This window comes from Stegostoma tigrinum, unplaced genomic scaffold (assembly GCF_030684315.1).
Source record: "Stegostoma tigrinum isolate sSteTig4 unplaced genomic scaffold, sSteTig4.hap1 scaffold_169, whole genome shotgun sequence".
Lineage (NCBI taxonomy): Eukaryota > Metazoa > Chordata > Chondrichthyes > Orectolobiformes > Stegostomatidae > Stegostoma > Stegostoma tigrinum.
Window position 1 is genome coordinate 362,538 of NW_026728110.1, and position 15,000 is coordinate 377,537.

A 15,000-nucleotide genomic window follows, 5' to 3' on the forward strand; every position below is an offset into this window, starting at 1 on the left:
CCCCACACCCCCACTGCTCCTCCCCGCCCACCCATCCTCAATGGGGACTGAACAAAATGGCCGCCCTGTCTCCCTCGCCACCCCCCCAGATGGGTTTTTCCTGGAATATCGACAACGGAACCTTATTCCGAATCTTTCTCTTTATTGAACTCAACTCTACCGACCTCCGGGGCTGGGGTTTGAAAGTGGGGCCCCAGGCCGGTCCTTCAACGACACCGCTAGGCCCGTCCCCTTCTTTGGAATGGCCGTGCCCACTCACCGCTTTACCCCACGCAGGCACCCACCCCAAAACCCCATGCCGACCCGACATGGCATTGCCCGTGATCTTCCCTGGTACACTGAAAAAAAAAGATCTGACAGAGGTTCGTCGCAGGTCACCCATGCATCCCCGGGGTACGTCAGCCTCCAGGTCCTGGTCCCGACTCCGTCCCGGGCCGGGGGTAGGGGGTGTCCGCAGGGTCCCGATAACGTCAGTCCACGTGGAAAGGTGCCCCCGCGTGGCAGATGGAGAGGGTGCAGTGCGACAATGATGGCGGGAACGATTCCTGGACTGGAGGGAGTGCCATTGCACAAAGGATGGTGGAGACGGAGGGGGTGGGGGTCCACCAGGCAATCGGGGGCCAGCATGTTGCCACAGTCCCACAACATACCCCCCTCAGAATGGCCTCCTGTCCCAGAGTAACAGGCTCGAGGAGAGTGGGGGGACGAATGGCCTCCTGTTCTTGAGTGTAGTCTGGTCAGGTTTCTCACTAAATATCTTCAGGAGCAGTTGGGGGGATCTGGGAAATTCAGAGAGACAAGATGGAGGCACAAAAATATGGATGTGAGTTTGCTCGCTGAGCTGGAAGGTTAGTTTTCAGACGTTTCGTCACCATTCTAGGTAACATCATCAGTGAGCCTCCGACGAAGCGCTGGTGTTATGTCGCGCTTTCTATTTATCTGGTTAGGTTTCCTTGGGTTGGTGATGTCATTTCCTGCGTTGGTGATGTTATTTCCTGTTCTTTTTCTCAGGGGATGGTAATGGGCTCCAATCATGTGTTTGTTGATGGAGTTCGCGTTGGGATGCCATGCTTCTAGGAATTCTCGTGCGTGTCTCTGTTTGGCTTGTCCTAGGATGGATGTGTTGTCCCAATCAAAGTGGTGTCCTTCCTCATCTGTATGTAAGGATACGAGTGATAGTGGGTCATGTCGTTTTGTGGCTAGTTGATGTTCATGTATCCTGGTGGCTAGCTTTCTGCAGTTTGTCCAATGTAGTGTTTGTCACAGTTCTTGCAAGGTATTTTGTAGATGACGTTCGTTTTTGCTTGTTGTCTGTACAGGGGTCTTTTAAGTTCATTAGCTGCTGTTTTAATGTGTTTGGTGGGTTTGTGGGCTACCCTGATGCCAAGAGGTCCGAGTAGTCTGGCAGTCATTTCGGAAATGTCTTTGACGTAGGGGAGCGTGCTTATGGTTTCTGAGCCCGTTTTGTCTGTTTGTTTGGGTTTATTGCTGAGGAATCGGCGGACTGTGTTCATAGGGTACCCATTCTTTTTGAATACGCTGTATAGGTGATTTTCCTCTGCTCTGCGTAGTTCCTCTGTGCTGCAGTGTGTGGTGGCTCGTTGGAATAATGTTCTAACGCAGCTTCGTTTGTGGGTGTTGGGATGGTTGCTCCTGTAGTTCAGTATTTGGTCCGTATGTGTTGTTTTCCTGTAGACGCTGGTTTGAAGTTCCCCATTGACTGTTCGCTCGACCGTGACATCTAGGAATGGCAGTTTGCTGTTGTTCTCCTCCTCTTTTGTGAATGTTACGCCAGTAAGGGTATTATTGATGGTCTTGAATGGACTCGAACAAACAGCTCTGCCAATCAGCCAACCCAAACTTTGGGTCCACTACGTGGATGACAGCTTTGCCATCACTAAACAAAACAAATTAGAGGAAACCTCCAAGACCATCAATAATACCCTTTACTGGCATAACATTCACAAAAGAGGAGGAAAACAACAGCAAACTGCCATTCCTAGATGTCACAGTAGAGCGAACAGCCAATGGGGAACTTCAAAACCAGTGTCTACAGGAAAACAACACATACGGACCAAATACTGAACTACAGGAGCAACCATCCCAACACCCACAAACGAAGCTGCATTAGAACATTATTCCAACGAGCCACCACACACTGCAGCACAGAGGAACTACGCAGAGCAGAGGAAAATCACCTCTACAGTGTATTCAAAAAGAATGGGTACCCTATGAACACAGTCCGCCGATTCCTCAGCAACAAACCCAAACAAACAGACAAAACGGGCTCAGAACCATAACCACTCTCCCCTACATCAAAGACGTTTCCGAAATGACTGCCAGACTACTCGGACCTCTTGGCATCAGGGTAGCCCACAAACCCACCAACACACTAAAACAGCAGCTAATGAACTTAAAAGACCCTGTACAGACAACAAATAAAACGAACGTCATCTACAAAATACCTTGCAAGAACTGTGACAAACACTACATTGGACAAACTGGCAGAAAGCTAGCCACCAGGATACATGAATATCAACTAGCCACAAAACGACATGACCCACTATCACTCGTATCCTTACATACAGATGAGGAAGGACACCACTTTGATTGGGACAACACATCCATCCTAGGACAAGCCAAACAGAGACACGCACGAGAATTCCTAGAAGCATGGCATTCCAACCGGAACTCCATCAACAAACACATTGATTTGGAGCCCATTACCATCCCCTGAGAAAAGGAGCAGGGAATGACATCACCAACGCAGGAAATGACATCACCAACCCAAGGAAACCTAACCAGATAAATAGAAAGCGGGACATAACACCAGCGCTTCGTCGGAGGCTCACTGATGATGTTACCTAGAATGGTGACAGATTGTCTGAAAACTAACCTTCCAGCTCAGCGAGCAAACTCACATCCAGAACCTCAACCTGAGCTACAAATCTTCTCAAACTCGCACACAATCTGGCACCGCCCCCCCCCCTATACTGGCATTCCAGCCCCCCCGTCCCTTCCCCCCAGCCCCCAGCCCTCCCACCCACGCTTACCGCCCCCTCCCCCACTCCCACCCCACTCCCCTCCCACCCCACTCTCACAGTCCCTCTACCCCTCCCCCACCTACACCCCACCCGTCCTCCCCCCAATCCCCTGTCTCCCATCCACCCCAAACCCCCCCCATCCTTTCCGTCCCCATTCCACCCACCCCCCCCCCACCCCCCCCCCCCCGGCTCCCTCACCCTCCCACAGACCCCCCCCACTCCCTCACCCTCCCACAGATCCCCCCAACTCCCTCACCCTCCACACCATCCCCGCTCCCTCACCCTCCCACAGCCCCCCCCCCAGCTCCCTCACCCTCCCACAGTTTCCCCCTGCTCCCTCCCTCACCCTCCCACACCATCCCCGCTCCCTCACCCTCCCACGGCACCCCCCCCCGGCTCCCCACCTCCCACAGCTCCCCCCTCCCTCCCTCACCCTCCCACAGCATCCCCCCGCTCCCTCCCTCACCCTCCCACACCCGCTCCCCCGCTCACCCTCACCCCTCCCCACTCCTCCCCTCCCTCACCAGCCCCCTCCCCCCTGCCCCAGCTCCCTCACCCTCCCACAGCGCCACCCCGCGCCCCCCACCCCACTCCCTCACCCTCCCACAGCATTTCCCCCCCCCACCCCGGCCGCTCCTTCAGCACTGACCTGGCTGGGAATCCCGCGGCGAGGCCTTGGGGTGAAGCAGGTAGATGTTGCAGAGGAAAACCGGGATGCAGAGAATGGCAAAGACCTGGGAATGTCGGAGCAGAGGCGGGGGGTGAGGGGAGTGGTGTTGGGGGGTGGGGGGGCAATTGTCAGACCCAGCTCACCAGCTGCATTCACATAGCGCCCGAGACTCTACCGGTGCTGCCCACCGCCCCCCCCGCCACCCCGTGCATGCCGAGCCAAACACCGCAACTACCCCTCCCTCCCCCCACCCCCCGCCAACACACTGCGCACAGGAGGATCCCACCAGGACCTCTCTCAGCTTCCTGATGGGTCCACTCCTCTGGCGGGCAGGGGCCACGTCGATGGACGCGGGTGCCCTTCCACGGCGGTGGAGGGGAGGGGAGGGGTGTGAAGGGTCAGGACGCGACCGACCTGCCGCGCCCCCCCCACCCCGAGCAAATTCGGCGCCCCCCCCCCCGCCGACCCCCCAGCCCCTCCCGAGGGGTCTCCCGTGAGGGATAGAGGCCACTCACCCGTCCGGGGCTGTTCGTGCTCCCTCCGCTCGGGATGTTCATCAGGGAAAAGGTCAGGAAGATCACACAACTGCTCACACAACGGAACATATCCTAGGAACAGCACGGGGTTAGATACAGGGTAAAGCTCCCTCTACACTGTTCCCCCATCAAACACTCCCAGGGACAGGGGTTTAGATACAGGGTAAAGCTCCCTCTACACTGTTCCCCCCATCAAACACTCCCAGGGACAGGGGGTTAGATACAGAGGAAAGCTGCCTCTACACTGTTCCTCCCATCAAACACTCCCAGGGACAGGGGATTAGATACAGGGTAAAGCTCCCTCCACACTGTTCCCCCCATCAAACACTCCCAGGGACAGGGGGTTAGATACAGGGTAAAGCTCCCTCTACACTGTTCCCCCCATCAAACACTCCCAGGGACAGGGGGTTAGATACAGGGTAAAGCTCCCTCTACACTGTTCCCCCCATCAAACACTCCCAGGGACAGGGGGTTAGATACAGGGTAAAGCTCCCTCTACACTGTTCCCCCCATCAAACACTCCCAGGGACAGGGACAGCACGGGGTTAGATACCGAGTAAAGCCTCTCCCTCAGGATCTGATGTGCTTTGAGACCCATTCCCCTTTCATCCTCGTGCATTCCGAAGAGCCCATTCCTGCTTGCCCCAGGCCCTCTACCCCCGAGGAGACCCTCCCTCTGGATCGCCCACCGAACCTATCCCCCCCCCCACCAACAGCGAGGGGGGCCCGGAACTGGGCACACTGCCCCTGGTGGGTGAGGGGTGTGCAGGGATGGGCCGGACCATCGGCCGGCAAGGTCCCTTGAGACCAGACGGCCCATGGTGGTGACCTCCTGATGCCTTTCCCGGTAGCCCGCCTCTGTTCCCCACCCACTCACCAATTCCCCCGGGATGGGAAATGCCCGCAGAGAGGTATGGACTGGGTTACTGAGCGGGGCGAGCGTGGGCAGGGGGCTGGTGGGTGGGTGGGTGATAATGTGACGCGATGGACTTCTGCCGGAAGGATCGAAAGGATTATTTCAATGGAGAAAGACTGCGGAAAGCTGAGGAGCAGGGCATTTTCAATTCCGAGGCCGAGATGTTTAATCAGGAAGGGGGGGGGGGATCGAGGGGTTATATTTGAGGTTGAGAGAGAGAGATGTTTAATCAGGAAGTGGGGGGATCGAGGGGTTATATTCGAGGCTGAGAGAGAGAGATGTTTAATCAGGAAGTGGGGGGATCGAGGGGTTATATTCGAGGCTGAGAGAGAGAAATGTTTAATCAGGAAGGGGGGGATCGAGGGGTTATATTCGAGGCTGAGAGAGAGAGAGAGATGTTTAATCAGGAGGGGGGGGGGGATCGAGGTGTTATATTCGAGGCTGAGAGAGAGAGAGATGTTTAATCAGGAAGTGGGGGGATCGAGGGGTTATATTCGAGGCTGAGAGAGAGAGAGAGAGATGTTTAATCAGGAAGGGAGGGGATCGAGGGGTTATATTCGAGGCTGAGAGAGAGAGATGTTTAATCAGGAAGGGGGGGGATCGAGGGGTTATATTCGAGGCTGAGAGAGAGAGATGTTTAATCAGGAAGGGGGCGGATCGAGGGGTTATGAACTGCCTCTCTTTCTCTCTCCCTCTCTCCAGCCAACCCTGTCTCTCTCTCTCTCTCCCCTTTTCTCCCTCTCTCTCCAGCCTGTCCCTTTCATATGACCTTACTCCACGCCCCCCCAGCCCCCAGCACACCTTCTGCTCCATGTGGGGTCTGATCAATGTCAGGTGCCCACCCCCCCCCACCCTCACCAGGCTCTGTGCTCCCTGTTCATGAAGCCCAGGCGTGGAGGGCCCGGGTGTGGGGCTGAGATGGACGAGCTGAGAGATCACACTGTGTGTGTCGGGCATGGGCGGCGGAGGGGGTGGGGGGCGCAGGCCGGAGTAAGAGGGGCATGGAATGAGGAGAGGCAGACAGAGAGAGAATGGGCAAGCAGCCCAGGGAGGCTGAATGGCCTGCTCCTGAAAGCCTGGCTCCTAAGCGTTTAGCAGAAAGCAGACGCAATCTTCAAGCGAGACTCGAACCGTGTTTTTGCGAAGGCCTGCAATCGATCGTGCCCAGTTTTGTGCGTATTTGCCCGCTCGGCACTCAGCAAAGAGTTGGATTGTGTTGTGTCCTGAGGAAGGGTCACCGGACCCCGAAACGCTAACTCTGTTTTTCCCTTCACAGATGCTGCCAGACCTGCTGAACTTTCCCTGTTCTCTGTTTTTGCTCCTGATTTACAGCGCCCGCAGTTCTTTTGACTTTTTCCTGGGTTGGATATCTGAATTTTGCTCCCAATGCCATGATATCCGGGTTTAACAGAAACTGCCTGGGTTCAGTGTTTGCTGCTGGAACTGTGCATTGTGCGGGCAGGGAGTTAACTTACACCATTAAGCTGGAGGGAGATGTGGTCCCTTTTAAGACTGCCAGACACCACCCTGGTCAGAAATCACACAGCACCAGGTTATATTTGAAAACGCAAGCTTTCGGAGCCTCAGTCCCTCTTCAGGTGTTAGTGAGAGAGTTGGTGTCAGGCACAGAGTAACAGATCAAAGTGAAACATCAAACGTTCACAGTATTGATGAGGATGCACTCAACAAACCTAAGATGCTGTTAAATCTTTACTCACTTAAAAGGTTTTAACTGATTAATATGTACATGTAAATCCCCAAATTCCTTTCAAGTCACAGTCCTGAGAGCACGAAAGGTTTTATTGGTGTAGAGAAGAGGTGATATTTCAGGTCAGACGGTGCATGTTCGGTGTGAGACCTAGTTTGGTATCTGTTTGTGTTTTAATTTGGAGTCAGACTGGTTTTATTTCTAAAGTAGGAATTTATAAAACACCAAATTATCTCTCTGTCTATAAATTGAGTCTATTTTATACAAAACAAAATGTATCTGAAAATAAAAATTCACCCCATAGCTTGAATTGTGTATGTGTGTGTCTGCATGCATGGGGCAGGGGGTGGGAGTGATGGGTGTGTGTGTGTGTGTGTGTGTGTGTGTGTGTGTGTGCGTGAGAGAGTGTGTGTGTGAGTGTGCGTGTGTCGCTCTGAGTGTGTGTGTGTGTGTGTGTGTGTGTGTGTGTGTCGCTCTGAGTGTGTGTGTGTGTGTGTGTGTGTGTGTGTGTGTGTGTGAGCGTGAGAGAGTGTGTGTGTGTGAGTGTGCGTCGCTCTGTGTGTGTGTGTGTGTGTGTGTGTGTGTGTGTGTGTGTGTGTGTGTGTGTGTGTGTGTCTCTGTGTGTGTGTGAGTGTGACCTGGGGGGTCACCCATTGAGCAGAAACCGAACCGGGGACCCCAGCCCCGTATCGATGTAGCAGCTACAAGGATCAGCTCAGAGGCTGGGAATCCCGCAGCGAGTAACTCCCTCCCCATTCCCCCCCCAACTCCCCGGGATCGTGCCCACTGACGATGCCGCCCCCGCCCGGACAACCAGCACAGAGGTGGGCCCCTACCGTCCTCCTCCACTCGAGGGACGGGTTCTCCCGGTCGTAGCGCCTCACGTAGACCCAGTAGAACATTCCGGAGAAGCAGAGCTCGACGAGAGGGGCGGCCACGGCTCCCGCGCTGCGGGCCGCCAGGCAGCAAGAGGCAACCGCGAGGCACAGCAGCTGGAAGGAGGGGAGGTGGGGGTGGGGGTGGGGGGGAGGCAAGAGTGAGTCGCTGCATTGACGTAGCGCCCGGCCCACGCTCGCCCGCCCTGGTCTCCGCACGCCGCCGGCCCCGCCCCACCTCCCCACACCTCCTCCCCACCCCCCCCCCGCCCACCACCGACCCCCCAACTCCAGGCACATTCGAGGACACAATCACCCCCACCGCAGAGGTGACGGAGATAGGGAGGGGGCTGGAGGGGGTGACAGAGATAGGGAGGGGGTATAGGAGGGGTTGGAGGGGGTGACGGAGAGAGGGAGGGGGTGTAGGGGGATGGAGGGGGTGACAGAGATAGGGAGGGGGTATAGGAGGGGTTGGAGGGGGTGACAGAGATAGGGAGGGGGCGTAGGGGACTGCAGGGGGTGACAGAGATAGGGAGGGGGTGTAGGGGGCTGGAGGGAGGTGACAGGGATAGGGAGGGGGTGTAGGGGGCTGGAGGGGGTGACAGGGATAGGGAGGGGGTGTAGGGGGCTGGAGGGAGGTGACAGGGATAGGGAGGGGGTGTAGGGGGCTGGAGGGGGTGACAGGGATAGGGAGGGGGTGTAGGGGGATGGAGGGGGTGACAGGGATAGGGAGGGAGTGTAGGGGACTGGAGGGGGTGACAGAGATAGGGAGGGGGTGTAGGGGGCTGGAGGGGGTGACAGAGATAGGGAGGGGGTGTAGGGGGATGGAGGGGGTGACAGGGATAGGGAGGGTGTGTAGGGGACTGGAGGGGGTGACAGAGATAGGGAGGGGGTGTAGGGGGCTGGAGGGGGTGACGGATAGGGAGGGGGTGTAGGGGGCTGGAGGGAGGTGACAGGGATAGGGAGGGGGTGTAGGGGGCTGGAGGGGGTGACAGGGATAGGGAGGGGGTGTAGGGGGATGGAGGGGGTGACAGGGATAGGGAGGGAGTGTAGGGGACTGGAGGGGGTGACAGGGATAGGGAGGGGGTGTAGGGGGCTGGAGGGAGGTGACAGAGATAGGGAGGGGGTGTAGGGGGCTGGAGGGGGTGACAGAGATCGAGAGGGAGTGTAGGGGGCTGGAGGGGGTGACAGAGATGGGGCGGTGTAGGCGGTCTGCGGCAGTGCCTCCAATAAACAGCTACACAGCTCGAGGGTGAAGGACCGGGGAGGGCGGGATGAGACGGATGGAGTTGGCTGGGGGGGGTGGGGGGTGGTGCCCAGGGGAAGGAACGTGGTTGGTCGGGGGGGAGTCGGCACAGACGGCAGGGGGCAGGGTGGACAGCCCTGGGGTACGGCCCCTGCCACCCCGGGCATCCCATCCTCCCCTCGTTACTGATGTCCTTACCATCTCGATGAAGAGCAGCACACCCTGCATGGTCCTCCCAAAATCCCAGAACCTGCTCCTCAAGGTTTCGGGATCCGAGGGCCGGTCCTCTGACTCCATTCCGGGACGTCGACAGTTGGGGTACAGAGATGGGTACGGAAGACAGGAGCGTGACGCCGAGAGAGAGAGAGAGAGAGAGAGAGAGAGAGAGAGAGAGAGAGCGATGAGAGGAGTGGCACAATGTTTGTTCCACGAACCGTGCGCTCGTGCGGGCCCCAACGTGTCACAGTTCAATCGCATCACAGTTTCTGTTCCCTAAATAACCACTTGTTATTCACACACACCCCCCCCCACCCCGCGCCCGACCCACCTCAGAGCATCTGCGTCAGCGCTGAGGGAGCGGGCGCTGTCGGAGGGTCAGTGCTGAGGGAGCGGGCGCTGTCGGATGGTCAGTTCTGAGGGAGCGGGCAGTGTCGGAGGGTCAGTGCTGAGGGAGCGGGCGCTGTCGGAGGGTCAGTGCTGAGGGAGCGGGCGCTGTCAGAGGGTCAGTGCTGAGGGACCGGACGCTGTCGGAGGGTCAGCGCTGAGGGAGCGGGCGCTGTCAGAGGGTCAGTGCTGAGGGACCGGGCGCTGTCGGAGGGTCGGTGCTGAGGGAGCGGGTGCTGTCGGAGGGTCAGCGCCGAGGGACCAGGCGCTGTGTGACGGTCAGTGCTGAGGGAGCGGGCGCTGTCGGAGGGTCAGTGCTGAGGGAGCGGGCGCTGTCAGAGGGTCAGTGCTGAGGGACCGGACGCTGTCGGAGGGTCAGCGCTGAGGGAGCGGGCGCTGTCAGAGGGTCAGTGCTGAGGGACCGGGCGCTGTCGGAGGGTCGGTGCTGAGGGAGCGGGTGCTGTCGGAGGGTCAGCGCCGAGGGACCAGGCGCTGTGTGACGGTCAGTGCTGAGGGAGCGGGCACTGTCGGAGGGTCAGTGCTGAGGGAGCGGGCGCTGTCGGAGGGTCAGCGCCGAGGGACCGGGCGCTGTCGGAGGGTCAGTGCCGAGGGAGCGGGCGCTGTCGGAGGGTCAGTGCTGAGGGAGCGGGCGCTGTCGGAGGGTCAGCGCTGAGGGAGCGGGCACTGTCGGAGGGTCAGTGCCGAGGGACCGGGCGCTATCGGAGGGTCAGTGCTGAGGGAGCAGGCACTGTCGGAGGGTCAGTGCTGAGGGAGCGGGCGCTGTCGGAGCGTCAGCGCTGAGGGAGCGGGCGCTGTCGGAGGGTGAGGGAGCGGGTGCTGTCGGAGGGTCAGCGCCGAGGGACCGGGCGCTGTCGGAGGGTCAGTGCTGAGGGAGCGGGGACTGTTGGAGGGTCAGTGCTAAGTGAGCGGGCGCTGTCGGAGCGTCAGCGCTGAGGGAGCGGGCGCTGTCGGAGGGTGAGGGAGCGGGTGCTGTCGGAGGGTCAGCGCCGAGGGAGTGGGCGCTGTCGGAGGGTCAGTGCTGAGGGAGTGGACGCTGTCGGAGCGTCAGCGCTGAGGGAGCGGGCGCTGTCGGAGGGTGAGGGAGCGGGTGCTGTCGGAGGGTCAGCGCCGAGGGACCGGGCGCTGTCGGAGGGTCAGTGCTGAGGGAGCGGGGACTGTCGGAGGGTCAGTGCTGAGGGAGCGGGCGCTGTCAGAGGGTCAGTGCTAAGTGAGCGGGCGCTGTCGGAGCGTCAGCGCTGAGGGAGCGGGCGCTGTCGGAGGGTCAGTGCTGAGGGAGTGTGGGGGGCGCGGTGGCTGTTGGCCAGCGGAACGTCCCTTCCCCCCCACCCCCCCAACAACCTAGAATTGGAATGGCGGATCGTTTGTGAGTTTGCGGTTGGTTTTGTTGGGGGGCGGGGGGGGCGCCCAGCAGGTGGGGGGGGGTGGGGGGGTTGACGGCCATTTTGAGTGGGCGAGGAGGCAAGTGAAGAGTGTAGAAAGAGTTATCCCTCACGCACCCCCCAGCCACACCCCCCCCCAAAACCCCTGTCACGTTCACCACCGACGCCCCCCCCCCCACCTCCCCGGGAGATGCAAAATTTAGCCTCAGGCTTCTGGGCCTTGCTAGGCCTCCCTGAATCCTCCGCGGAAGGCCCAGGCCGGGCCAGGATGCGTCTGGAGCCAGAGTGGGCCCCGGAGGATCGACTGGGCCCCTACCCTGGGGGTCTCTCCTGCCTGCCTCCCCCCCTCGGCCACCTCTGTGTCCTGGAGGCCCCCAGCTCCCTCCTGGGCCTGTGGCTGGCCGTTACCGCCCCATGGATGCTACTCGCGGCCCTCACTCTGAGGGTCCTTGTCAGGAGACTATGGACGGAGGTGAATATGGAGGGGAATTGGGTGGTGGGGGGGGGGGGCGTCAGGCGCGGATAATGAACCGGAGCAGGGATGCAGATGGGGGTGCGGTTTGGGGGTAGACATGGAGGGAGGGGGCTATGAGGCGCGGCGGGGAGACGGAGAGAGTGAGGGAGGGAGGGAGGGAGGGAGGGTGACAGAGAGTGAGCGAGGGAGAGAGTGAGCGAGTGTGAGGGAGTGAGGAAGAGAGTGAGCGAGCGTGAGGCAGAGAGTGAGCGAGTGTGAGGGATTGAGGGAGAGAGTGAGCGAGTGTGAGGGAGTGAGGCAGAGAGTGAGCGAGAGTGAGGGATTGAGGGAGAGAGTGAGCGAGTGTGAGGGAGTGAGGGAGGGAGTGTGAGGGAGTGAGGGAGGGAGTGAGCGAGTGTGAGGGAGTGAGGGAGAGAGTGAGCGAGGGAGAGCGTGAGCGAGTGTGAGGGAGTGAGGGAGAGAGTGAGCGAGGGAGAGAGTGAGCGAGTGTGAGGGAGTGAGGGAGAGAGTGAGCGAGCGTGAGGGAGTGAGGCAGAGAGTGAGCGAGGGAGAGAGTGAGCGAGTGTGAGGGATTGAGGGAGAGAGTGAGCGAGGGAGAGAGTGAGCGAGAGTGAGGGAGAGAGTGAGCGAGCGTGAGGGAGTGAGGCAGAGAGTGAGCGAGTGTGAGGGATTGAGGGAGAGAGTGAACGAGTGTGAGGGAGTGAGGGAGGCAGTGAGCGACTGTGAGGGAGTAAGGGAGAGAGTGAGTGTGAGTGAGTGTGAGGGAGTGAGGCAGAGAGTGAGCGAGTGTGAGGGATTGAGGGAGAGAGTGAGCGAGTGTGAGGGAGTGAGGGAGGCAGTGAGCGACTGTGAGGGAGTGAGGGAGAGAGTGAGTGTGACTGAGTGTGAGGGAGTGGGGGAGCGAGTGAGTGAGTGTGAGGGAGAGATTGAGTGAGCATGAGGGAGTGAGGCAGAGAGTGAGCGAGTGTGAGGGAGTGAGGGAGAGAGTGAGTGTGAGTGAGTGTGAGGGAGTGAAGGAGGAAGTGAGTGAGTGTGAGGGAGAAAGTGTGAGGGAGAGAGTGAGCGAGTGTGAGGGAGTGAGGGAGGGAGTGTGAGGGAGTGAGGGAGAGAGTGAGTGAGGGAGAGAGTGAGGGAGTGAGTGAGCGAGTGTGAGGGAGGGAGTGAGGGAGGGAGAGAGTGAGGGAGAGAGTGAGTGTGAGTGAGTGTGAGGGGGTGAGAGTGAGTGTGAGTGAGTGTGAGGGAGGGAGAGAGTGAGTGTGAGTGAGTGTGAGGGAGGGAGAGAGTGAGTGTGAGTGAGTGTGAGGGAGGGAGTGAGGCAGGAGGTGAGCGAGCGATCGAGCTCCAAGGCTCGAGTTGAGCCGCCACTCCCTCTCCCTCGAACCGGGCCCTCATCCCCGGTGGGACCCTGTACCTCTCCCTAACGCCCACTGTCTCTCTGTCTTTACCCCTTTGCCCCCCAACCTCGGTAGGGGCGGGCACAGGCTCCCTTTGCCCCCGGGCAGCAGGACGAGGAGGAGGAGGAGGAGGAGGAGGGGATGGAGTCCCGAGTCTGGAGTGACGTCCTCCCCAGAATTGACAGGATCTCCAACACCGTCCAGAGGCTGCAGGCCGCTCTCGAGGCCCGCGTGTTGGAGTGGCCCCCCAGGAGGAGGAGGAGGAGGAGGAGCCTGGAGGCCAAGCAGGAGGGGACCGTGCCCCTCCGAGTCATCATGAAGACCCCTCGCCCATCCCGCTCTCAACTGCTCCTCCATTGTAGGCCTCTTGGCGCCCCCTACCCCTCCCAGACCCTACGCCCGTTTCCCGGGCAACCCCTTCGCATCCCCCTCCATCGCCCCCTCTCCAATTCGGCCCCCTCCACTCCCCCTCTCCTGAGGTGCCTCGCCGCCGCCCACTCGACACCTGAGGCCTGCTCGTAGGCCGCACGCCAACCCTTAGCCGCTTTCCAGCCGCCATTTTGCGTCGCTTCCTCCTTTTCTTCCCCCCGCTCGCCCTCCGTCTTCTCACGCCGTTCCCCCCTACATTGACTTCCCCACCCCCTCGCACCCTCCTCAACTTACTACCCCCACCCCCACCCCCGCAACCGAGAGACCTCCGTGGGCTGCAATAGGCCCTTGACCGTTTTCGGGCCCAGGTCTCTCTCTCTCTCTGGCCTCCCCGTCCCTTTTAAGGACCCCCCCCACTCCTGCCAACGCCCACTCCACACTTGCACCCTTCCCAAGTCGCACGCCGCCCTCCCCTCCTCGCCCACCCTAGCACCTCCCCCCCCCCCCCACACCCCGCAGCCTGGGCCTTAGGCTCAAATGAAGAGCAGGCCTGGGCTGCGCTGCTGAGGGCATCTGCGCCAACCCCCCCCCCAACTCCCCTGTGATGAGGAGGGGCGGCCGGCCCCACCCCACCCCTCCACCACCTCCGTGGGCAAGGGAGAGGCTCCTCTGTTATCTGTGTGACCCCCCCCCACCACCGCTCGCCTTCTCTCTCTCTCCCCGACCCTCCATCTTTCTGTCTCTCACGTTGACTGCGATCGAATCTGCCAACGTGTGAAATAAACTGTCGGTTTTGCGGGAACTACAGGCCCATCTGGGTTTTTTTACGAGGGGGGGTGGTGCATTGGGAGGGTCGTGGGTAGGAGACCCTGAGCGAGGGCCAGGGTGGTGGTTGGGGGTGGGGGGGGGGGGGGCGGCATTTTCTGGCACTCCCCCTGCGGGTTTCTGGGATACGTCGGCCAAAAGGGAGGCGAACGCGGAGCTCTGCGTGTTGCTGGGGTGGGTGGGGGGGGGGAGCGGGGGAGGGGGCAAAGATGGCGGGCGGGGTTGATGCCGGGGTTGGGGGGTCGGGGGGGGGAAGCGGGACAATTATTCGGAGGGACCTTGCGGGGAAACCATGCCCCCCGCGCACCCCACTCGCCCCGACCCCCGGCGCCTTGACCCCTCCACAACGGCTCGCCCAACTCCCTCAGCCCGCGGAAGATGGGCTTGTTGTTGGGGGGTGGGGGTTGGGGGGTGGTGTTGGAATCCCCATGGAGGGGAGGAAGGAAGGTGGGCGGGTCGGCGCACAGCAAGATCCCAGGAGAGAACGCAGGAGAGCGAGAGGGGCGGCCCCTCTCGTCCAGGACGGTGTGGAGCTTCTCGAGAGTTATTGGGGCAAGTGGTGGGGGGGGGTGGGCGGTATACCTTCCCCCCTCCTGCTTTGTGTGGGACAGGGTTTGGTGCGGACGGGAGTTACTCGCTGCGGGATTCCCAGCTTCTGAGCTGCTCCTCGTAGCCGCTGCATCGATGCTGGGCTGGGGTCCCCAGTTCGGTTCCTGCTCAATGGGTGACCCCCAGGATGTTGATCGTGGTGGGGGCGGGGGGGGTTCGGTGACGGTAAAGCCATTGAACGTCCAGGGGTCGATGGTTAGATTCTCTCTCTCGGTGGAGGTGGGCATCGCCTGGCATTTGTGTGGCACGAATGTCAGGCCTGAAGCCTGGGTATTGCTCAGATCTTGTTGCCAGTGAACACGGACTGGTTCGGTATCGAAGGAACCGCGA

The 15,000-nt window shown here is 60.1% G+C and overlaps 1 protein-coding gene across 1 annotated transcript; it reads right to left on the reverse strand.

Annotated features, from left to right (window-relative positions):
- Window positions 1-1,871: 1,871 nt before the first annotated feature.
- Window positions 1,872-9,379, reverse strand: LOC125450562 (proteolipid protein 2-like). The gene is made up of 5 exons (XM_059643676.1): window positions 9,194-9,379; window positions 7,711-7,866; window positions 4,230-4,322; window positions 3,694-3,778; window positions 1,872-1,897 (listed from the first exon to the last, which is right to left on the reverse strand). Exons 1-5 carry the CDS (start codon window positions 9,290-9,292, stop codon window positions 1,872-1,874), a joined length of 459 nt encoding a protein of 152 aa, XP_059499659.1. The 5' UTR covers window positions 9,293-9,379.
- Between the last annotated feature and the right edge of the window lie 5,621 nt (window positions 9,380-15,000).

Excerpts from the sequence above, each read along its gene's own strand:
- LOC125450562 (XM_059643676.1), bottom strand. The coding sequence starts at position 9,292 with ATGGAGTCAGAGGACCGGCCCTCGGATCCCGAAACCTTGAGGAGCAGG. Across the intron at positions 7,867-9,193 it reads TGCTGCTCTTCATCGAGATG|CTGCTGTGCCTCGCGGTTGC; the intron begins GTAAGGACATCA and ends CCCTCCTTCCAG. Across the intron at positions 4,323-7,710 it reads CCCTCGAGTGGAGGAGGACG|GATATGTTCCGTTGTGTGAG; the intron begins GTAGGGGCCCAC and ends TGCTGTTCCTAG.